Source organism: Nyctibius grandis, chromosome 3 (assembly GCF_013368605.1).
Source record: "Nyctibius grandis isolate bNycGra1 chromosome 3, bNycGra1.pri, whole genome shotgun sequence".
Classification (NCBI taxonomy): domain Eukaryota; kingdom Metazoa; phylum Chordata; class Aves; order Nyctibiiformes; family Nyctibiidae; genus Nyctibius; species Nyctibius grandis.
The window spans coordinates 114,467,821-114,490,226 of NC_090660.1; the positions used below are offsets into that span (position 1 = coordinate 114,467,821).

At 50.6% G+C, this 22,406-nt stretch overlaps 1 protein-coding gene across 1 annotated transcript in view; it reads left to right on the plus strand.

The window, feature by feature from the left end:
* Positions 1-1,821: 1,821 nt before the first annotated feature.
* The window catches only part of ARHGAP39 (Rho GTPase activating protein 39), a 165,431-nt gene continuing 144,846 nt past the window's right edge, over positions 1,822-22,406 (plus strand). The window contains exon 1 of the mRNA XM_068395735.1: positions 1,822-1,915. Coding sequence (XP_068251836.1) covers positions 1,905-1,915 — 11 coding nt within the window. The 5' untranslated portion in view covers positions 1,822-1,904. The remainder of the gene's footprint in view (positions 1,916-22,406) is intronic.

Genomic DNA, 22,406 nt, shown 5'->3' on the forward strand with positions numbered 1-22,406 from the left:
GTGGGGCACCGTGTTGTACGCTCATACGTGTGCACGTGTGGACATACGTGGGCGCCGTGCGCCCTGTGCACGTATGTGCTGCGTGTAAGAGCACACACATACACGCTGTGTGCGGGGTGTGTGTGTCTGTGCAGTGGATGTATGTAACACGCATGTGCTGCGCGTGCACATATGTGTGCGCCTGAGCGCACAGCACACGTGCGTGCAGCGTGCATGTATGTGCTCATGTGTGTGCAGGTTGTGCACAGAGTGTGCAGCGTTCATACGTGTAGCTGTGTGGCGTGTTCACATGCGTGCATGTACCGTGTATAGGTGTGCAACACACGTGTGTGTATACGCGTGCTGTTTGCACTGGGTGCGTATACGTGTGCGTGGTGTGTAAGTGCACGTACACCGCGGGTACGTGTTTGCACTCTGTATGTGCACACGTGTGCGCGCGGTGGCTGTATACACACACACGCGTGTGCCACATCTGTGCTACATCTGTATGCACGTCCTTGTGTACATGGTGTGCAGTGTGTGTATACAGGTTGCGCACACGCATGTGTCCCTTATATGTGTCTATAGGTGTGCCCTATATGCGCCTCTAGGTTGTGCGCATGCGTGTGCCCTATACGTGTCTATAGGTTGAGTACACGTGCGTGACCTATATGTGTATATAGGTGCGCACACGCGTGTGCCCTACACGTGTCTATAGTTAGCACGGACGCATGTGCCTTATATGTGTCTATAGGTTGTGCACACGCGTGTGCCCTGTATGTGCCTACAGGTTGCACGTGTGTGCCCTACATGTGTATATAGGTGCACACACGTGTGTGCCCTACATGTGTCTCTAGGTTGCGTGCACGCGTGTGCCCTACATGTGTCTATGTGTGCACGTGCGTGTGCCCTACTTGTGTATATATGTTGCGCACACACGCGTGTGCCCTATATGTGTCTATAGGTCGTGCAAACACATGTGCCCTGTACATGTCCAGAGGTTGCGCGTGTGTGCATTATATGTGTATATAGGTGCGCACACGCGTGTGCCCTACATGTGTCTCTAGGTTGTGTACACCCGTGTGCCCTACATGTGTCTGTAGGTTGCACATGTGTGCCCTATATGTGTATATAGGTGCACACACGCGTGTGCCCTACATGTGTCTATAGGTTGCACGTGTGTGCCTATATATGTGTATATAGGTGTGCACATGTGTGCCCTACACGTGTCTATAGGTTGCACGTGTGTGCCCTATATGTCTATAGGTGCGCACACGTGTGTGCCCTATATGTGTATATACACGTATGACCTATACGTGTCTACAGGTTGCACGTGTGTGCCCTATATGTCTATGTGCGCACACGCGTGTGCCCTATATGTGTATATACACGTGTGCCCTATATGTGTCTATAGGTTGCGCACACACGTGTGCCCTATATGTGTACATACACGTGCCCTATATGTGTCTATGGGTTGTGCGCATGCGCATGCCCCATACGCGCCCACAGGTCACGCGCCCGCCCGCCCCCCAACGCGCACGCGCACACCCCCGCGCATGCGCACCGCGCGCCCGCCGCCGCACCACCCTCTCCCCGCCCCTCCCCTAGCGCGGAGGGGGGCGTGGCTTGAGGCGGGCCGCGGGGGGGTGTGTGACGACACACGCGGGGGGCGTGGCCAAGCCCGCCCTCGCCCCGCCCCTCCGCCTCTCCCCATTGGCGGCGCCGCCGTTGTCGCTGGTGACGGCGGGACGCGGCGGGGGCCGCGCGCGGCGCGAGCGCCGGCCTCACTCAGCGCCGGGGCGGCCGCGGGGGTAACCGGGGGGTGGGGGGGGGGAATCGGTCCCCAGGATCCATCGGTCACCGGTGGCCATGGGAGGCCAAACCGGGACCGAAGCCACCGCAGAGCGGTAAAACCCGCCGGGAACATGGCGGAGAGGTGAGAACCGGCACCGCGGGGGCGGGCGGGGGGCTCTGAGGGGGGGGGGTTGAGCCCTCTGAGGGGGGCTGAGGCCTACGGGGGGGCTGCTCGCCTGTTCTAAGCGGCCCAGACCCCTTTTTATGCCCCCTAAGGATCTGGGCCCCTTTTTATGCCCCCTAAGGGGGTTCTTCCCTGCCCCCCCCCCCCCATATATACCTATACAGGGGTTATGGGGGTGCCCCCCCCCCCTTTGCCCCCCCTCCCCACCTTGGAGGGGGGTATCTGTGCCCCGTTTTGGGGAGGGGGTGTTTTGTCCCCCTTTCTGGGTGTATTTGGGGGAAGGATGGGTGTCAGCACCACCTTGATTTGCCCCCCCCGCGGCTGCTTTTGGTGCATGGAGGGAGGGAGGTGGATGCACGCACCTGGTTCGCTGTGGTGGCAGTAGGGAGATGGGGGGGGGGGGAGATGGAGACTAACCCCACCCTGATTTCCAGGGGTGTGTTGGTAAAGGGGGGGGTAGATCCAATCCTGCTCCCTGTGAAGGGCTGGATCCCGTCCTGCTCCCTATGGAGGGGCTGGATCCCACCCTCCTCCCCATGGGGAGGTTATGGAGGACCTGGATCCCATCCTGCTCCCTATGAAGGGCTGGATCCCACCCTGCTCCCCATAATGAGGTGATGGAGGGGCTGGATCCCATCCTGCTCCCTATGGAAGGGGTGGATCCCACCCTGCTCCCCATGGGGGGGTTATGGACGTCTGGATCCACCCCTGTTCCCTGTTGGGGGGTGCCTATGGAGGGGCTGGATCCCACCCTGCTCCCTGGGGGGGGTATGGAGGGGCTGGATCCCACCCTGCTCCCCACGGAAGGGCTGGATCCCACCCTGCTCCTATGGAGGGGCTGGATCCCACCCTGTTCCCTGGGGAGGGGTATGGAGGGGCTGGATCCCGCCCTCCTGCCCATGGGGGGGTCATGGAGGGGCTGGATCCCACCTGCTCCCCATGGAGGGGCTGGATCCCACCCTGCTCCCTGGAGGGGGTATGGAGGGGCTGGATCCCACCCTGCTCCCTATGGAAGGGCTGGATCCCACCCTGCTCCCCATGGGGAGGTCATGGAGGGGCTGGATCCCATCCTGCTCCCCATGGAAGGGCTGGATCCCACCCCGCTCCCTGTGGAGGGGCTGGATCCCACCCTGCTCCCTATGGAGGGGCTGGATCCCACCCTGCTCGCCATGGAAGAGCTGGATCCCACCTTGCTCCCTGGGGGTGTTATGGAAGGGCTGGATCCCACCCTGCTCCCTATGGAGGGTTTGGATCCCACTCTGCTCCCTACGGAGGGGCTGGATCCCACCCTGTTCCCTGAGGGGTTTATGGAGGGATCCAACCCCATCCTGCTCCCTGTGGGTGCTCTGCAGGGGGGGTTATGGATGGGGCTGGATCCCACCCCATGGGATGCAGGCAAGGGAGGTATTTTTAGGGAGGTGTGAGGTGTGGCAGGGCGAAGGGGGGGTGCGGGGGGGGACAGGGTGGCGTGCGAGTGGGTGTGGATGCAGGGATGCGCTGGGGAAGGGGTGCGGGCAGGGAGCGGGGTGCAGGCAGGGATCAGGCTGCCTGCAGGGGCTGGGGGGGGGCTGCAGAGGGAGCGCAGCGGTGCGGGGGGGGGATGCATTGGTCTTGAAGGGGGGAGAAATGGCCGAGTTGTGGTGTTTGTGCTGGAATGGGGTTTATTTCTTTCACATGTGCGGCGGATGGCGAGCTGCTGGTTGGTGGTTTTTTTTTTCTCCTCTCTGCGTTGCTCTGCTGCTTCCCCAGACCCGCATTCTCCGGCTGCAAAAACTGCAGGATGGGAATTTTTTTATTTATTTTTTTTTTTCCCCTCCCCTCCTTCCTTGGCGATAGCAGTTTAATCAACCCTTGGGTGACCTCTACAGATAAACCCGCAGCTGCTGCGCTCCGGTACCTCACCTGGCACATGCAGCTGGATGCATTTAGGGGAAAATAAATGTTTTTTTTAAAAGAAAATTAATGAAATTGAAGAACTTGGTGTGAGCTCCTGGGTTACCTGCAAGCAGCAGGTGGCTTGGACAGGGGTGAGTCTCTGGGTGGGTGTATCTGGACCCAAGATGTGATGCTGTGGCTCATGCCAGCGGGCCGGCATCGGTGGGTGCCGTGGATGGTTGGTTGCTCTTCCTCCACGAAGCGTCTCCCAGGCGGTGGCTGCGGCTGAACGTTAATATCGCCACATGACGGTTCGAAACGGCGCGATTGCACCTCGCTGCAAACCCTTTGCCTTCGTTTGTGACGACGTTGAGAGTGTTGGTGCTGGGGGGGGGGGAACCAACACCCCTCAGCTGGCTCCTCAAACTGTCTTGCCGCTGACTTTGGCGCGGGGGGGAAGGAGACTGACTTGATGTTTGTGGATGTGAATTAATCTGTGGATGCGAGATCCTGGCTTATGCTTGCAAGATGTGCTCTTCCATCGGCTGATAAATGCCTCTTGTTGTTCTCTTAGTGTTGTTTGTGCCGTACACCTCTTTTTTTTTGGAAGGCAGAAGCTATCTATTTCTTCCCCGCCGCTTAGGAAGAGGGGGGAGAGCTCAAGACTTAGTGATGCTACCCTTCCTCCAGCCAAAGGGAGGCATCTCCCGGGGGGTTTTGTAGCTCCTGGCCCATCGGTAACTTCTTTTTGGCATGTCTCAGCCGGTCCGTACGCTCAGCTGATCCTCCCAGCCTCAAATTTTGGATTAATCTAACTCCACGCCGGAGTTTGAAGCGCTGATGGCGGCACACCTCATTCCACCGCTACCTGGGATGGCTCTCAAGTCTAAATGACTCTTTAATATTAAAATCAACGACTTGAGTTATGCTAATACCCTTGGGAGAGATAATTTCAGTGCTCTTCGGGAGAAAGGCATGTGTTGAGGCCCTCGATCTTTAGGGAAGTCTTTGCTGTGATGCTAAAGGAGCTGCTGACGGGGTGTTTCCCACTGAAATCTATGGTTGTTGCTGCAGATCAAGACAAAACCAAGGTCTAGGCTGTCTGTGAGCCAGATGTCTTCGTGTAGCTCTCCTCCAAAGGAGCTGGGGATGGGTTCAAAGGAGCTTTTTCAAAGGAGGCTGATAGCGAGACGTCGAGATTCATCAGTGGCTTAAAAAGAAGGGAGGGAGCAAACTTGCTGTCCTCCTGGTAGGATGAATATTGCTGATATAAAGGTGCTCGCAGCTGAATTTCTGTGATTTATTGTTAACTTCATTCGAGGAGCCTGTAATTCCTGGGTTTACTCTACATTGCTTAAATCAGGTCATTAACTATCCTAATAAGAGAAGCAGAAATGCCAGAGTCTCCTGTAACCTGCAGCTCTGAGCGAGCGAAAGAGAGGAGGTGCAGCCAGTTGGCCAAGAGCCCAGAGCTTTGTAGCTTGCAGCTGAATAAAAGGTGGGTGAAGAGATGCAGGAGGGATACATGGCGTTAAATCGGGTGCAGGCTGCGTCTTTACTGGGAGGGTCCCACCGTGGGATTTGCTTGTTGGGGTGGTGGGAGCAAGAAGGGGTCAGAGAAGGAAGACTGCTTGAGTCTGGACTGGTGAAGGTTGTCCAAATCCTGACCAACGTTGCGTTTCACAAAGGATTTTCCTGCTACCCGTGGTGGTGAGCGTGTGGTTGATGGGTGCGTGGGGTTTATTGTGGTTTTGGGGATTTCTTTATTTTTTTTTTGGGACAGGAGCCACTTTCTACCCTGTTTGCAACCACAATGTGGTTTTTATGGTTAATCCCAGACAGCTGCTGCAGCTGTTAAGTTTAACAGTGATGCTGGGCATCCTTTTGACCAACTTTATGAAGATTAATGAAGATACGTTTATATATGCTAATGAACTTGGCAACGTAGAATGGTTTGGGTTGGAAGGGACCTTAAAGGTCATCTGGTTCCAACATAAGAGCAGTGAGATGATATGGGTTGTATGGATAGCAAGGCTGTTTTTTTATCCTCATTTAAAAGTATATCCCTTCTTCCCAGCTTATATTGGGTATTTTGAACCTGTGATTGTGGGTTATAACTATGTAAGTGGTAAGAGAGCATCGTCTTGAAGCAGGAGTAGAGGGCGTAGACCTGATGGCTGAGAAAGCTCATGGGTTGGAGAAGCTACTTGTAGGGTTTCCAGACACTTTAGTGTCGAATCCCAAGATCCTGTCTAAAATAATATATTTTTTTTAAGTATTTTTTGGAAAATGCTTGCTTTTTCTGCGTGCGTGGCTTCTGGAAAATAGGAAAACAACCTCTGCGCCTGCATGATCAGTTTGACATCAGACCTCCCGGGCATGTGTTGTCAGAGCCCTGCGCAAGGGCAGAGCCGCTCGGGAGCGTGGTGCAGCTGATGGTAGGTTGGGTGCGGGTTTGTTTTGCTTGCTTGTTTACAGAGCTGCTCCTCCATCTCTTTAATATTAAAAAAAAGCCCAGTAAAATCTGGGACAATCCCAGCAGCCTGTCGGTACATAACTCTATCTTTAGAGCTGTGGCTTTCAGCAGTTGAAAGCTGCCTTATTGCCTGTGGTTGTGATATCTACAACTCGTCTCTCAGTTAGGATTCCAAGTCTCCAAAATCCTTAAGCTGATCCTGGCAGGATCAGAGAATCAGAGAATGGTTTGGGTTGGAGGAGACCTTAAAGATCATCTAGTTCCAGCCCCTTTGCAATGAGCAGGGACACCTTCTGCTAGATGAGGTTGCTCAAAGCCTCGTCCAACCTGGCTTTGAACACCTCCAGGGAGGGTTAAGAGATGTCCAGGCTGTGTGTTGGGCGCTTCCCGACAGACTGAACTTTGCTGTAGAACCTTTCGTCCTTGTTTGTTGAAATATTTCATCTTAGACTGGACAAAGTATCAGCAAATGGTGTCGTGTGGACCAACGTGACCCTTCTTTGGTAGGAAAGTGGAGGAGGCCTGTTGCATCGTGTAGGTCCTCTCTAAGGATAAGCCTGGTGTTCTTGGGTAGAGCTGTCTTGGAAGGAGTTGTCTTGTTTAAAGCTTTGTGAGGAGCTATCTCGGAGGATTAGGTGAATCCACAGTTCTGTACCTGGATTTGAAGGTGACCCTACTTTGGTCTTGATCGAGTCCTTAAGCTGCACACCATCAGCTCCTGCCACCACGTGGGGGTTGTCATCTGGGAAATGTTGGTGGAGTTGAAGTCTTGAGCTCTAGAAACGTGCAGCACATTGGTGCAGACAACTTCCTACCCACAAAGTAGTTGCTGGGAGCAGCTTCTTAAATCCCTGTTCCAGCAACGTCCTGTTGTAGCTTCTCCTTCTTGAGGTCAACTGACTTGACTATTATCTCTCCTGGGTCAATCTGCTCTGGTTGCTCAATCTGCATTTAGGCTGGTGAAGCTGAACATCCAGGGCAAGTTTTTCTGGATAAGTTTCTAGACAAACTATAATCTGGAGAGCAGACATCATGTCTCATGAGTAGGTATCTTTGGTTTAAGACCGGTTTGGGCGACGCTCAAGTCCTCAAACCATTCTGGCAATCATATTAAGCCCAAAGACTTGTGGTGTATTGTTCGTCTTCTACAAGATGAAGGTTTTAGCAGCTCACCTCTAGTCACTTGTGAATATATATGATTTAAAAAAACAAACAAACACAAACTCTACCCCAAAAACCCTCTAAACAGAAACCCACAAACCAAAACGAAACCACTAAATACAACCAAGAAGTCTCCAGGGACTGAGTTGATTCCAGGAGTAAAATTTATGTAGAAACTGGTAGGGCTGCACGTGGAGGGGACTGGCTCGGGGAGGAGTGGATCGTAAATCCTCAGGTGTAGGATTTTTAGGCTTGGCTGTAGCCACTGTCACTGCACAGCGGCGTTTTTATGGCAGGCTCATTGGGACGTGTTTTCCCTGGATAATAAATAGGGTGAGAACTTCCTTTTGGCTGCTGCTGAAGATCCCTACGAACGTTACGGTGACCTCTTCCCTCCAGTACCTTTAAAAAATAATTCCTTGTTCCTCTCTTCAGCAGCCATGCTCTCCCTCCTGCCTTTTTGCTTCACTGATTATTTCCTTACATGCTCTAGATAACGCATTGAACCTCGACCTTTCCTCTTCCTCCTCCTGTCTCTTCTCAAAAATAAACAGTTCTGCTGTAATACTTTTTTCTTTTTCATTTTGCAACTAATCCAGGCTGGCTATTTTTAACTCCAGTTGCCAAGAAGCGAGCAAGGGATAGATGTACTCCAGGTGCTGAGGGGAAGAAGCAGAGCCCTCTCTGGACAGCATCTGCACCGTGCCCTTGGAATTAGTTGTTACTCATTAAATCACTCGTAGGAACCCCCCCCAAAAGCTGTTTTTTCTCAGTTTACCAGCTCCTGGCTAACAGTGAAAGAACCACATTGTGCTGTTACAAGGGGAGGTGCCTCGTTTCTCAAATTCTTCATCCCTCACTGTTTCTCTGGCCTTAATAGATGTGGTGATTGTATTTATTTTCCTCCTCTTGCTGCTGCCCTTTAAAATCATTCTCACAAACAGCTCTGCAAGAAGCAGTCCTCATGGATGCCCAATTTTTAGGGAGCCAAATACATCCCTCTGACTTTCGGTGCTCTCCCAGCTGGTTGGCAACTGGATATCCTCATCTCTGTGCTCTCAAGTGGAAAAAAAAAAATATATATATATTATTTTCAAATTGTTAAAAGTATTTTTAAACAATAAATGGGAAGGAGATGGAAATGGGCAGAGAGAACTCATTAACTGTGACGTGTAGTAACCCCGTGGTGTAATTTGGAGAGCAGAAACCACTCTTCCTGCCGTGAAAGATGTGGGAAATTTTTGATTGTTGATTAGCATCTCATAAAACTCGCAGCAAATGAGGCCTGAAATAGACTGTCAGAGGGAGAACGCTTTGCTTATTGTATTTTACAGACAAGGGTGAACCTAGAAGGTTTTGTTCCTAGATTGAACATTGATTGGAAGTTATGTTTCTGGTCCGGAGCAGAGCTTTTTCACTTCTTGTTAATGTTAAAAGTTTGCTCGTTAGTGCTGACTATAAAACATAGTTTGACTGGGAAGCAAGCCCTCGCTGGAAGGGAGGGAGGGGTGTAAGGGGTGGGTCTTTATGACCCTCAGCAAGGGTCATTAGCCATTGGAAGGGGCTGCCCAGGGAGGTGGTGGAGTCACCATCTCTGGAAGCGTTTAAGGAAAGCCTGGACGTGGCACTTAGTGCCCTGGTCTAGTTGCCATGGTGGTGTCAGGGCAATGGTTGGACTCGATGATCCCAGAGGGCTCTTCCAACCTGGTTGATTCTGTGATTCTGTGGGAGGGGGTTAGTGGTATCTGGGCTCGAATGTGGCATAGAGGAAGGGTGCCGGAGGGGGCTTGTCGGTGTTACGGTCACCGGTGACTTAGCCAGGCCTGGATCAGTCTATACCTGACCTAAAGGTGGCTTGCAGGCTGCTCTTCTTTATATATTACAAAGAATATAATTATACTATTATATAGTGCTGTGCATTGAGACTGGGATTATAAATTAGAGTCAAAACCTTGGCAAACAGATAAAAACACAGCGTTGCAGACCGAAATTTAGGATTTTCTTCACGAAAATGTTCAGGTGTTGGAGCGAGTCCAGAGGAGGGCGACCAAGCTGGTGAAGGGTCTGGAGGGTCTGAGCTACAAGGAACGGCTGAGGGAGCTGCTGGGGGTGTTTAGCCTGGAGAAGAGGAGGCTCAGAGGTGACCTTAGTGCAGTCTACAACTACCTGAAGGGAGGTTGTAGCGCAGTGGGAGTTGGCCTCTTCTCCCAGGCAACCAGCGACAGGACAGGAGGACACAGCCTCAAGCTTGGCCAGGGGAGGTTCAGGTTGGACATCAGGAAGCATTTCTTCTCAGCAAGGGTCATTAGCCATTGGAAGGGGCTGCCCAGGGAGGTGGTGGAGTCACCATCTCTGGAGGTGTTTAAGAAAAGGCTGGACATGGCACTTAATGCCACAGTCTAGTTGCCAAGGTGGTGTGAGGGCAATGGTTGGACTCGATGATCCCAGAGGGCTCTTCCAACCTGAGTGATTCTGTGATTCTGCATCTGCTTATATGCATATATATATATAAAATAAGTATATGAAATGCTGTTCCCATTCTACAGATGAGAAGAGACCTCGATGTGTCAAAAGTCGTGCAATAAAGTGATACTGGAGCCTGGGATTTCGGCTCTCTGGGCCACGAGTGGTTTGGACCATGTAGTCCCCTTCCTCTTTACCACCGAGGAGTATAGAAAACTCTCTGTGCCTTCCTTATGGTGTAGCCCCTACAGAAAACACACGTGTCTGGTCCATTTGTGCTCGTCGGATGCACGGGGTTTCTGGGCCGCCTCTTCCCGAGGTGATGACATTTCTCTGTCTGCCTCGTTGCGTTTTTATTGATCTTCCCTCTCCGCTCTGCGCTCCACTTGAATGTGAATGACTTCCACGGGCAACGTGTTTGGAAATCCAAGCTTTTACCATCCAGAAATGTTACTTACTCCGCGAATTGAAGCTATAGTATTATGATTTTTTTTTTATTGATCTTTTCGTAGCGCTTCATGTGAGCCTGAGAGCACTTTGCACGCGGTTGGGAGAGATCATCGCGTTAGATGGAAAAGCGCAATCGCGTATCGATTGCGATGTGGCAGTTTCCTTTATGGAAGAGAAGGATGGGCAATAGGGTGTGTTTAAATGTGTGATCGTCCCTCTGTACTCGGCACTGGTGAGTCCACACCTTGAATTCTGTGTCCAGTTCTGGGCCCCGCACTTCAAGAGAGATGTTGAGGTGTTGGAGCGAGTCCAGAGGAGGGCGACCAAGCTGGTGAAGGGTCTGGAGGGTCTGACCTCCGAGGAACGGCTGAGGGAGCTGGGGGTGTTTAGCCTGGAGAAGAGGAGGCTCAGAGGTGACCTTAGTGCAGTCTACAACTACCTGAAGGGAGGTTGTAGCGGGGTGGGAGTCGGCCTCTTCTCCCGAGCAACTAGCGATAGGACAAGAGGACACAGCCTCAAGCTTGGCCAGGGGAGGTTGAGGTTGGACATTAGGAAGCATTTCTTCTCAGCAAGGGTCATTAGGCATTGGAAGGGGCTGCCCAGGGAGGTGGTGGAGTCACCATCTCTGTGTGTGTTTAAGAAAAGGCTGGCCATGGCACTTAGTGCCCTGGTCTAGTTGCCATGGTGGTGTCAGGGCAATGGTCGGGCTCAATGATCGCAGAGGGCTCTTCCAACCTCATTGATTCTGTGATTTGTAATGGTGGAATTTAGGTTACTAGAGTCAGCCCACAGCCCGTCCGGGATGTTTAGACAAATAGTCCCTCTTTGAAGTCTAAATCCTTTAAAAGACTACGAATTAAACAGCAACACGCTGTCCCTGGCAGCGTGCTGAGATGCAGAGTTCCACGTGGACTCGAAAGGGAAAATGCTACTTCTTGAAGGGCCTGTCTTGCTTTTTTTCAGTATGCTGGGGTGGTTTTTTAATTCGTGTCCATCTGTTAAATTACTCACGTTGAGGAACACATCTCAGCCTGGCCAAGGAACGCATCTCAACCTGGCCAAGCAACGCACCGAGCACGCACGCAAGGCTTTGGAGGACATACAGATGCATCATCAGTTTTATTAGTAATTAAGCTGTCTCTCAAGTACTTTCTGAACCCTGTTGCTGACCTGAAGTTGGCTTTCTGGCTGCTGTTGTTCTGCTTCATAAGCTGCTTTGCTCCCTTTAATCTCACGTGTGCATCTGTGAATCCACGTCCCCTCAGAGGTAGGGATGGAGAAATCCCGTAGAACCTTCTCCATGCGCCTGCTGCGGTGGCTGAGGCTTTAAAAAAAAAATAACGTAACAAAAACACAAACTCCTCTTGCTCTGGCAACATTTCTTGTGGTTTGGAACATTTGGGAAGAATTAGGGGACCAAAAAAAAAACCCAAAACAAAACAGCAGGCAGAAAAATCCCCGTTTGGAGCAGAGGAGTTGAGGGATTTGTGTGCACGCATCTCGGACCGGATCAGCAGGCTCTCGGCGACGCGTGTGGTTTTCTTCCACTTCCCAGGAAAGCGGTGGGATTTGGGGGGAAATGAGCGTGGAGGAGGTTGTTTGCCGAGGCTGCCGGACTCTGATTCCCTACTTTGCATCCGCTTGACTAAGCCTGACCTCTGCTACTTGCTGCTTGGGTTTAGATTTTTTTGGAGTTGAGATCATGTTTCAGCCCATGCTGGAGTTCAATCCAGTGCAGAGAAGGGAGCAGGTTTGGCTCCTCACGGTCCCTGGCAGCCTGCACTGCTGTGGGGTTGTTTAGCCTGGAGAAGAGGAGGCTCAGAGGTGACCTTAGTGCAGTCTACAACTACCTGAAGGGAGGTTGTAGCGCAGTGGGAGTCGGCCTCTCCTCCCAGGCAACTAGCGATAGGACAAGAGGACACAGCCTCAAGCTTGGCCAGGGGAGGTTGAGGTTGGACATGAGGAAGCATTTCTTCTCAGCAAGGGTCATTAGCCATTGGAAGGGGCTGCCCAGGGAGGTGGTGGAGTCACCATCTCTGGAGGGGTTTAAGAAAAGCCTGGCCATGGCACTTAGTGCCCTGGTCTAGTTGCCATGGTGGTGTCAGGGCAATGGTTGGACTCGATGATCCCAGAGGGCTCTTCCAACCTGGTTAATTCTGTGATTCTGGGGGTATCGCAAAAAGGGAGCATGGGGAGGAGAGCAAGAGGTTGCTCAAGTCTCACGGTAGCTACCTCGGGCTTCTGGTGGTTGTCTCTCAAGGACATCTGCGGTGCTGGCAGCTGAACATCTAAAGGAGCCGTTCACACGGCCAGATTTCTTTTTAATGCAGTTTTCCTTTCCAAGGTAGGAAGGAGATTGAGGTCTGAGTGATTTGCAACATCCCTGGTGGGTTTCTTGCCTTTCTCCTTCATGGCAATATATCTCAATGAAAGGCGACGCTTCCTCCACCTCTCCAGTTCCTAAGAAACCTTTCCTTCAACTTTTGGACCTCTTCCTAAGGCCTGTTCTGGAAAATAAGAGCAGGCATTTCTCAGTATGACAGTCTACATCCAGGATTAATATCGTTGGGATTGTTAGAGCTCAGGTTTTTTTTCTCTGCCTGGCTTTGGGGAGAGCAGGAAGATGCTTAGTTGCTTCCTTGCTCTAGGCAGGACTTGCCATTTAGCAGGATCTCCATCCAGAGTTACACATTGGGACGTGCCATTTAGAATCATCGAATGGTTTGGGTTGGAAGGGACAGTTAAAGGTCATCTAGTCCAACCCCCCTGCCATGAGCAGGGACAGCTTTAACTAGATCAGGTTGCTTAGAGCCCTGTCCAACCTGACCTTGAATGTTTCCAGGGATGGGACATCTACCACGTCTCTGGGCAACCTGTGCCAGTGTTTCCCCACCCTCATTGTTAAAAAATTCTTCCTTAGATCTAGTCTGAATCTCCCCTCTGTCAGTTTAAAACCATCACACCTTGTCCTGTTGCTACAGGCCCTATTAAAAAATCACAGAATGATACAATCATTTTGGTTGGAAAGGACCTTTAAGACCATCAAGTCCAACCATTAACCTAACACTACCAAGCCCACCACTAAACCATGTCCCTAAGCACCACATCTACACGACAAGGGTGATGGAGTCATTGGGGTTGGCAAAGACCCCCAAGATCATCCAGTCCAACCATTAACCCAGCACTGCCAAGGCCACCACTAACCCATGTCCCTCAGCACCACATCTACACGGCTTTTAAATCCCTCCAGGGATGGTGACTCCACCACTGCCCTGGGCAGCCTGTGCCAGTGCTTGACAACCCTTTTGGTGAAGAAATTTTTCCTTATTTTCCTGAATCTGTCCCCATCTTTCTTATAAGCCCCTTTTAAGTATTGAAAGGTGACAATTTAGAAGGATCTTCATCCAGAGTTATGCACTGGGACCAGCTGATCAGTGGCCACTAAAGGTCTGTTTCTGGAGAAGTCTGTGGGCAGATGTTTGCTCTCCTTGACAATGCTCCAGCTCTGGAGCAAAAGTCATGCAAGCACTGATTCTGAGGTGCTGGACCTTGATGGAGCTTCCTGATGCCGGGTGTGCCATGTGTGGGTGGGAAACCCTCCTTGCTGCTTCTCAGCAGGCTGAGCTGGGGTGGAGGTCTCATATTGCTGACTTGCAGTCTGCTGGGCAGATGATGCGAGGACCGGAGCAGCTTGCATCATGATGAGTGTGTCCCTAATTGAGTGTAGCTTGATGAAATTGAGCAGTGGGGTAGCAAAAGCATACAGGAAGCTCTTTTTTACTTTTTATTTCAGATTAAAAAGACTTTCATTACACCCCCCTGCCCTACCCAAGGATGTAGAGAGCGTTCGGTTCCCTCCTTCCACCTTCTGTGCCATTTTCACAGAATCACAGAATCAATGAGGTTGGGAGAGCCCTCTGGGATCATCAATTCCAACCATTGCGCTGACATCACCATGTCAACCAGACCATGGCACTAAGTGCCATGTCCAGGCTTTTCTTAAACACCTCCAGAGATGGTGACTCCACCACCTCCCTGGGCAGCCCCTTCCAATATCTAATGACCCTTGCTGAGAAGAAATGCTTCCTAATGTCCAACCTGACCCTCCCCTGGCCAAGCTTGAGGCTGTGTCCTCTTGTCCTATCGCTGGTTGCCTGGGAGAAGAGGCCGACTCCCACTGCGCTACAACCTCCCTTCAGGTAGTTGTAGACTGCACTAAGGTCACCTTGGAGCCTCCTCTTCTCCAGGCTAAACACCCCCATCTCCCTCAGCTGTTCCTCGGAGGTCAGACCCTCCAAACCCTTCACCACCTTGGTTGCCCTCCTCTGGACTCGCTCCAACACTTCAACACCTTTCTTCAAGTGCAGGGCCCACAACTGGACACAGTATTTGAAGAGATGCTGTTGGATCTGTCAGAGCTCCCAACAGCACCGCTGTAAGGAAAAATTGCAAATGAATATATCGGTGCTGCTTTCATTTAGAAGCCCTTTGTTTCCCCCTTGTAGTACTGCATATCTCACATCTCCTGAAGGTCACCTTGAGGAATCTATATTGTAGCGTGGCTGTTCAGTGCAGGGGATCGTATGTGTGGAAGTAGGTGGAGCACGTGCTCAAAAAATATCCCCCCCTGAAAGAAAAAAACCTGCAGTGGTTTAGAGAACTCTGTAGCACATTTTCTGTCTTAGACTTTTCTTTTCTTTCTTTCTTTTTTTTTTTTAATAGGAAGTTCTCGAGGTTTTTGTTCAAGGTAAGTAACGTGCCTAGAACTTTAAACCTTGACAAGAGCCGCTGCAGTAATTATTTTGCTGTCAAACTTGAGCTCACCTAAGCAATTTTCTTCTTCGGTTGGAAGGGAGAAGGTGCATGGGCAGGGTTTTTCATTACAACATGTACAGTCTACAACTACCTGAAGGGAGGTTGTAGTGCAGTGGGAGTCGGCCTCTTCTCCCAGCAACTAGCGATAGGACAAGAGGACACAGCCTCAAGCTTGGCCAGGGGAGGTTCAGGTTGGGCATTAGGAAGCATTTCTTCTCAGCAAGGGTCATTAGCCATTGGAAGGGGCTGCCCAGGTAGGTGGTGGAGTCACCATCTCTGGAGGGGTTTAAGAAAAGCCTGGCCATGGCACTTAGTGCCATGGTCTAGTTGCCATGGTGATGTCAGGGCGATGGTTGGACTCAACGATCCCAGAGGGCTCTTCCAACCTGATTGATTCTGTGATTACAAACAGAAGGGGAGATGGGCCCTGTAAGGAGGAGACTTGCTCTGTTTGGATTGATCAGGGTTTTAAAGCCACCTGCACTGAGAAGGTACAATAACAGCCTTACTCCATATATGTTCTACCATGGGATGGGCTTCCAAGCTGAGGCAAGACTCCTGAGAAAACGGGTTTTTCTATGAATTGTCTTAACAGTGTCAAAAAGTAGGTTCTTTTACTGGAGGATGAAAAGAGTCAACCTTGTTCCCAGGCATTACTTTACTACTTAGAGCACGGAATGAGGTTGAGGAGGCCTTGTGTGGAGAAGGCTATAGGAGGAACACAAAATAATGCAGTGTGTGGGGGAAACCAGGGCTTGTTTTGTCATCTCCACAATCCCTCAGGTTGTCTTCTGAAAAGATGACACTCCAAACAGGAGACTAATACAAACCCTTGGTAGAAACCAAGCTTGGTGTGCAGGAGGAACTGGTTTGGCAGCAGAACCCTCTGTTGTCTGATGCTCCTCTACGTAGGAAGCATCTGATCCAGACCTGTAAGCCACGGGTTACGTTCGTCTCGCCATAGCTGGGACTGAGAGGTGTGTTGTGAACGTTCCTGTCCATTAAATGGAAATCTGTTAAAAGTTACTCCAAGAATGGATCAAAGATGGTTAGAGGTAGTGCTCCAAAACACGAAGGAAAGTTTGGCTGGAGTTTCTGGGCAGTGGCTATCTGTTTGAGATGCCGTGCTCTCATAAACAATCTTTCTTGATGTAACCTGAATATGGATGAGTTTTCCATCAGCTCTTGCCTGCATGTTATTTGACTGTTCCTCGAGCATGTTACTTTAGTGAATCAACGTGTCTTAGAAGCAAATGGAGGGGTCTGTAGCCATTTGAGTCTTGAGGTGCCTTCCTTTTAGCAGTAGGGAAAGTACAAAAATCTGTCTACGTACTTTTGGATACTCCTGGCATATGTCTTTCCATCTGCACTTAGAGCATGTGGGTAACAGAATCACAGAATGAATCAGGTTGGAAGAGCCCTCTGGGATCATCAAGTCCAACCATTGCCCTGACACCACCATGGCAACTAGACCATGGCACTAAGTGCCATGTCCAGGCTTTTCTTAAACCCCTCCAGAGATGGTGACTCCACCACCTCCCTGGGCAGCCCCTTCCAATGTCTAATGACCCTTTCTGAGAAGAAATTCTTCCTAATGTCCAACCTGAACCTCCCCTGGCCAAGCTTGAGGCTGTGTCCTCTTGTCCTAGTGCTAGTTGCCCGGGAGAAGAGGCCGACTCCCACTGCGCTACAACCTCCCTTCAGGTAGTTGTAGACTGCACTAAGGTCACCTCGGAGCCTCCTCTTCTCCAGGCTAAACAACCCCAGCTCCCTCAGCCGTTCCTCGTAGGTCAGACCCTCCAGACCCTGTGTGGTAGAAATCATTTAACCCTCAGGATTATCTCGGGTGTTTTCAGCTCCCATCCCAAGCTTTTGGCTTTAGCGTCTGCGTAGCAGGAAAGCGGCTGTCACGTAACTACTTTCGTCTTGTCTCTAGTCATTCAACTCAATTTCACATGGCTACTGGCATCTTGCCTGGCAGCAGAATCTTTTTTTTTTAACAAAATGCTCTCTTAGCTCTAGAATATTTCTTTTTTTTTTTCCTTGAGTATTCAGTATATGGACAAATTCAAGTCAGCACTCAAAGTGCTGACCTACCATTCTGAATACAGGCACGGGATTTATCCTGAAGTGATGAGAAACTTGTATGCCTTCAACTCAAGGATTTGGCCCTGAAACTAAGAATATTCTGTTCAGTTTTGGGCCCCTCACTACAAGCAAGACCTTGAGGTGCTGGAGCGAGTCCAGAGAAGGGCAACGGGGCTGGGGAAGGGTCTGGAGCACAAGTGTGATGGGAGCGGCTGAGGGACCTGGGGGTGTTTAGTGTGGAGAAAAGGAGGCTGAGGGGAGACCTTCTCGCTCTCTACAACTGCCTGAAAGGAGGGTGTAGCGAGGTGGGGGTCAGTCTCTTCTCCCAGGTAACAAGCGACAGGACGAGAGGAACCGGCCTCAAGTTGTGCCAGGGGAGGGTTAGATTGGAGATCAGGGACAATTTCTTCATGGAAAGCGTTGTCAAGCGCTGGCACAGGCTGCCCAGGGCAGTGGTGGAGTCCCCATCCCTGGGGAGATTTAAAAGCCGTGTAGATGTGGTGCTGAGGGCCATGGGTTAGTGGTGGCCTTGGTAGTGCTGGGTTAAGAGTTGGACTTGATGATCTTAAAGGTCCTTTCCAACCAAAACGATTCTGTACTTCTATGAATATTTGGGGTAAGTTCTAGTTCAGTCTGACCATGCTGATTGTTGTAAAAGGACGGTTCAAATTATTTTTAGCCATAGATTTGAAAGGTTAGAAGTTTTCTGATAATCTGTTGATTGAAATCACTAAAAGATACATTGACACTACGCTAAGTTACCAAAAACTGAAATTAATGTCTCCCAGTTATATTAATGTGCTCCTCCAGCGTGTTTGTATGATTATGGCACAAAGCTTGCTCTGCTTGCAGTATATCGTGGCCAAACCCTAAAAAACCAAACTGCCTCAGCTGGGATTTTTTGCAGAATTGCATCATGGAGGCCTTCAAACTGTAAAGTCTGGTACCCTAAAGGCCAGCCACCTGCCCTAGATGGAGCGTAGTCCCTGCCTCCTGAAATGGGGAATAATGTGGGGGTTTTGGGTAGTATGAGCTGCCCTGCTTTTTGGCTGCGGGTTCTTGCTCTGTCTCCGTGGGACAGAGCACCTCTGCTCTGGAGACAGGCTGAGAGAGCTGGGGCTGTTCAGCCTGGAGAAGAGAAGGCTCCGGGGACACCTTCTAGCACCTTCCAGTGCCTGAAGGGGCTACAGGAAAGCTGGAGAGGGGCTTTTGACAAGGGCCTGGAGTGACAGGACGAGGGGAAACGGTTTTAAACTGCAAGAGGGGAGATTGAGATGAGATGTGAGGAAGCAATTCTTTGGTGTGAGGGTGGTGAGAGCCTGGCCCAGGTTGCCCAGAGAAGCTGTGGCTGCCCCCTCCCTGGCAGGGTTCAAGGCCAGGTTGGATGGGGCTTGGAGCAACCTGGTCTGGTGGAAGGTGTCCCTGCCCATGGCAGGGGGTTGGAACTAGATATCTTTAAGGTCCCTTCCAACCCAAACCATTTTTTCTATGATTCTATGATAATGATGGCAGTAGGTATGAGGAACCGGGAACATCGTATGTTGTCAGAGCTGAGCCATGTTGGGGATTGATTTCAGCTCGGAATCTGGACTGGTATGAAACCACTTTATCTGTTTGAGGGAAGTGTCTGCGATGTCGTGCCCTAGTCTTGGTCAGGCATAAATTCAGGAGGGAAAGGACCTGAAAGAAGATTGTTTATACCAAGTTGGAGCAAAGGTTTACTAGCCCAGTATCCCGTCTCCTGACAGTGGACGTTGTCTTCATCTTCTGTGGTCCTGGGAGATCAGTACGTAGCAACCACAGCTCTGGGTCCTTGACTTTATGTAGCTGCAAAGGGGTTTGTGAGTGATGGTAGAGATCTTAAGGGGACTGGACGCTGGCAGGATGGCATGAAGAAAAGGCTAGCGTTTTTGGTGATCCTAGTGTCCTCTTAAAGCTCTAGTATGTATCTTAACTGTATTGGGAGCATACGAACTTAAATATCTTCGAGGTGAATATCTCCTAATAGTTTAAATATCCGCATCTTAAATATCGCTAAGTATCCTTTCTTTTCCCATTCCCTAAGTGATATTTTAATCCCACAGTTTGCTGAAATATAATTGCCATGCCCTTCTGTGAGCACAGACTCTTGGAAGATCTTATCCTGGAGCTATGTAAAGGCTGGTTATCTCCTGGTTTTTTTAAAGGCTGCCTTTGTGGGAGGCAAAGGCCCAGCTCCCTCCAGGAGGTAGAAGGAGACCTTCCTTTCCTCGTTAGCTCTCTATTGTGGGCACAAACTAGCAGCTGTAATGAAGTTATGGACAAGGTAACTTGGTCCATGGCATTCAAAAGTATATCCAGAGAGTGTTTCATACTATGCAGTATCCCAGACGTGTTATAAAGTGAACCCTCTTGCCAGGAAGGCAAAGAAGGGAGGTTGTAGTGGAGTGGGAGTTGGCCTCTTCTCCCAGGCAACTAGTGATAGGACAAGAGGACACAGCCTCAAGCTTGGCCAGGGGAGGTTCAGGTTGGACATTAGGAAGCATTTCTTCTCAGCAAGGGTCATTAGCCATTGGAAGGGGCTGCCCAGGGAGGTTGTGGAGTCACCATCTCTGGAGGGGTTTAAGAAAAGCCTGGCCATGGCACTTAGTGCCCTGGTCTAGTTGCCATGGTGGTGTGAGGGCAATGGTTGGACTCGATGATCCCAAAGGGCTCTTTCAACCTCATTGATTCTGTGATTCTGTGAATTGGCTGCTGGAAGACAAGATCCAATTAACTGCAGTGATCAATGGCAATCAATTAAAAACTGCACTCCCTGGACTATGAAACCCTAAGAACATCTGTCCATAGTACCCTTTAAGGCAAGACGTGACTGTTTGAGGTAGTTTTCTGACGTTACCTTTTAACTTAACTGGTTTTAGCTTACTAAGAACTTAAGGCAACATGAAACTATAGACCTGTTTTGACTTGAGCAGCATCCTTGCGGAGTGACCTACCCACTTCAGGGTTGTATAATAATCTGCCCAGGGAGGTGGTGGAGTCACCATCTCTGGAGGGGTTTAAGAAAAGCCTGGACATGACACTTAGTGCCCTGGTCTAGTTGACATGGTGGTGTCAGGGCAATGGTTGGACTCGATGATCCCAGAGGGCTCTTCCAACCTGATTAATTCTGTGATCTTTTCATTCTAATACATCCCTAAGAGGTTGTTTAAACTGGGACTAGAAAGGCACAAATGTCCCAGAGGGCTACAAAAACCTGCAAAGGTCTGTCAAAGCACAGAGGTCACCAAGTAGAAGATAAGAAAGGAATAAGCAATAAATTACTTAAGGCCTCTATAGGTAATAAGTAGTAGGGACAAGGTGGTGTGTCGGGAAGACAGGATTGATTGGCAAAGTAGAAATGTGGAGGAAAACCAGCATAACCATAGCATTAATACAGAGGGACATACACTAGCGAGAAGAAAAATGGATGTGAAGGAGGGAGAGGATGCTCCAGGCTACGCATCAAATTTGCGTGCAGTGAAAAGGACGTAGAGGCTTTTTGATAGTGATAAGGAATGAAGGGGAGTGCAGGCTCAGGAAACACGGTGAAGCTCAAAGTGGTTGCTATGAGGACGTGGACAGCACTTCGTTTCTAGCATAACTTAATTCAGGTAGAATATGGGGAGAGTTAATGTCTCTTCTGGGTTTTTTTTAGCCATTCTTGTCCTGGAAAGTTGTGCAATTAGGAATCATAGAATCACAGACTGGTTTGGGTTGGAAGGGACCTTAAAGATCATCTAGTTCCAACCCCCTGACATAGGCAGGGACACCTTCCACCAGACCAGGTTGCTCCAAGCCCCATCCAACTTGGCCTTGAACACTGCCAGGGAGGGGGCAGCCACAGCTTCTCTGGGCAACCTGGGCCAGGCTCTCACCACCCTCACAGCAAAGAATTGCTTCCTCAGATCTCATCTCAGTCTCCCCTCTTGCAGTTTAAAACCATTCCCCCTCATCCTGTCACTCCAGGCACTTGTAAAAAGCCCCTCTCCAGCTTTCCTGTAGCCCCTTCAGGTAGTGGAAGGTGCTAGAAGGTCTCCCTGGAGCCTTCTCTTCTCCAGGCTGAACAGCCCCAGCTCTCTCAGCCTGTCTCCAGAGCAGAGGGGCTCCAGCCCTCGGAGCATCTCCGTGGCCTCCTCTGGACGCGCTCCAACAGCTCCATGTCCTTCTTCTGTTGGGGCCCCAGAGCTGGACGCAGCACTGCAGGGGGGGTCTCCCGAGAGTGGAGCAGAGGGGCAGAATCCCCTCCCTGGCCCTGCTGGCCACGCTGCTGGGGATGCAGCCCAGGACACAGGTGGCTTTCTGGGCTGCCAGCGCACGTTGCCGGCTCATGTTGAGCTTCTCGTCACCCATCACCCCCAAGTCCTTCTCCTCAGGGCTGCTCTCAGTCCATTCTCTAAGTGCCATGTCCAGTCTTTTCTTAAACCCCTCCAGAGATGGTGACTCCACCACCTCCCTGGGCAGCCCCTTCCAATGGCTAATGACCCTTGCTGAGAAGAAATCTCTGCCAGCTTTTTTTGTGCAATTGCAATTTTCTGCTCGAGGGAGTGGAAATAACATGGCAAACTCTACTCCATTTCTCGGGGTGAAATGCCCAGGGTTACTTCTCTGTGCTCATCTCCGCTTTGCTGCGTGGCGAGTGTTTTGCTGGAAGTAGCTGTGCTCTCGGCACTTCCCTTGTTCTTTCATCTGAGCTGCTGTTTAACGATACAGTTGGCATCAGTATTTGAGGATCTTGGAGCTCTTGCTCTGCCTCCTTTGTAGAATCAAAAACTCAAAGGGAAAACTTGAGGTTGGGAAGAGGTAGAGGTATTGTCGTTCATCCTGAGCAACTGAGAGAAGTGAACTGTGCGTTAATGGGCAGGATGCCAGAGATAGGGGCTGATCATACTGAAGTACCAAAAGATGGTCTGAGGATGCCCCAGAACAGAACCAGATGTTCCTGATCCTTCTCTCGTGAGACCCCCCCTGCAGTGCTGCTTTCAGCTCTGGGACCCCAACAGAAGAAGGACATGGAGCTGTTGGAGCGAGTCCAGAGGAGGCCACGGAGATGCTCAGAGGGCTGGAGCCCCTCTGCTCTGGAGACAGGCTGAGAGAGCTGGG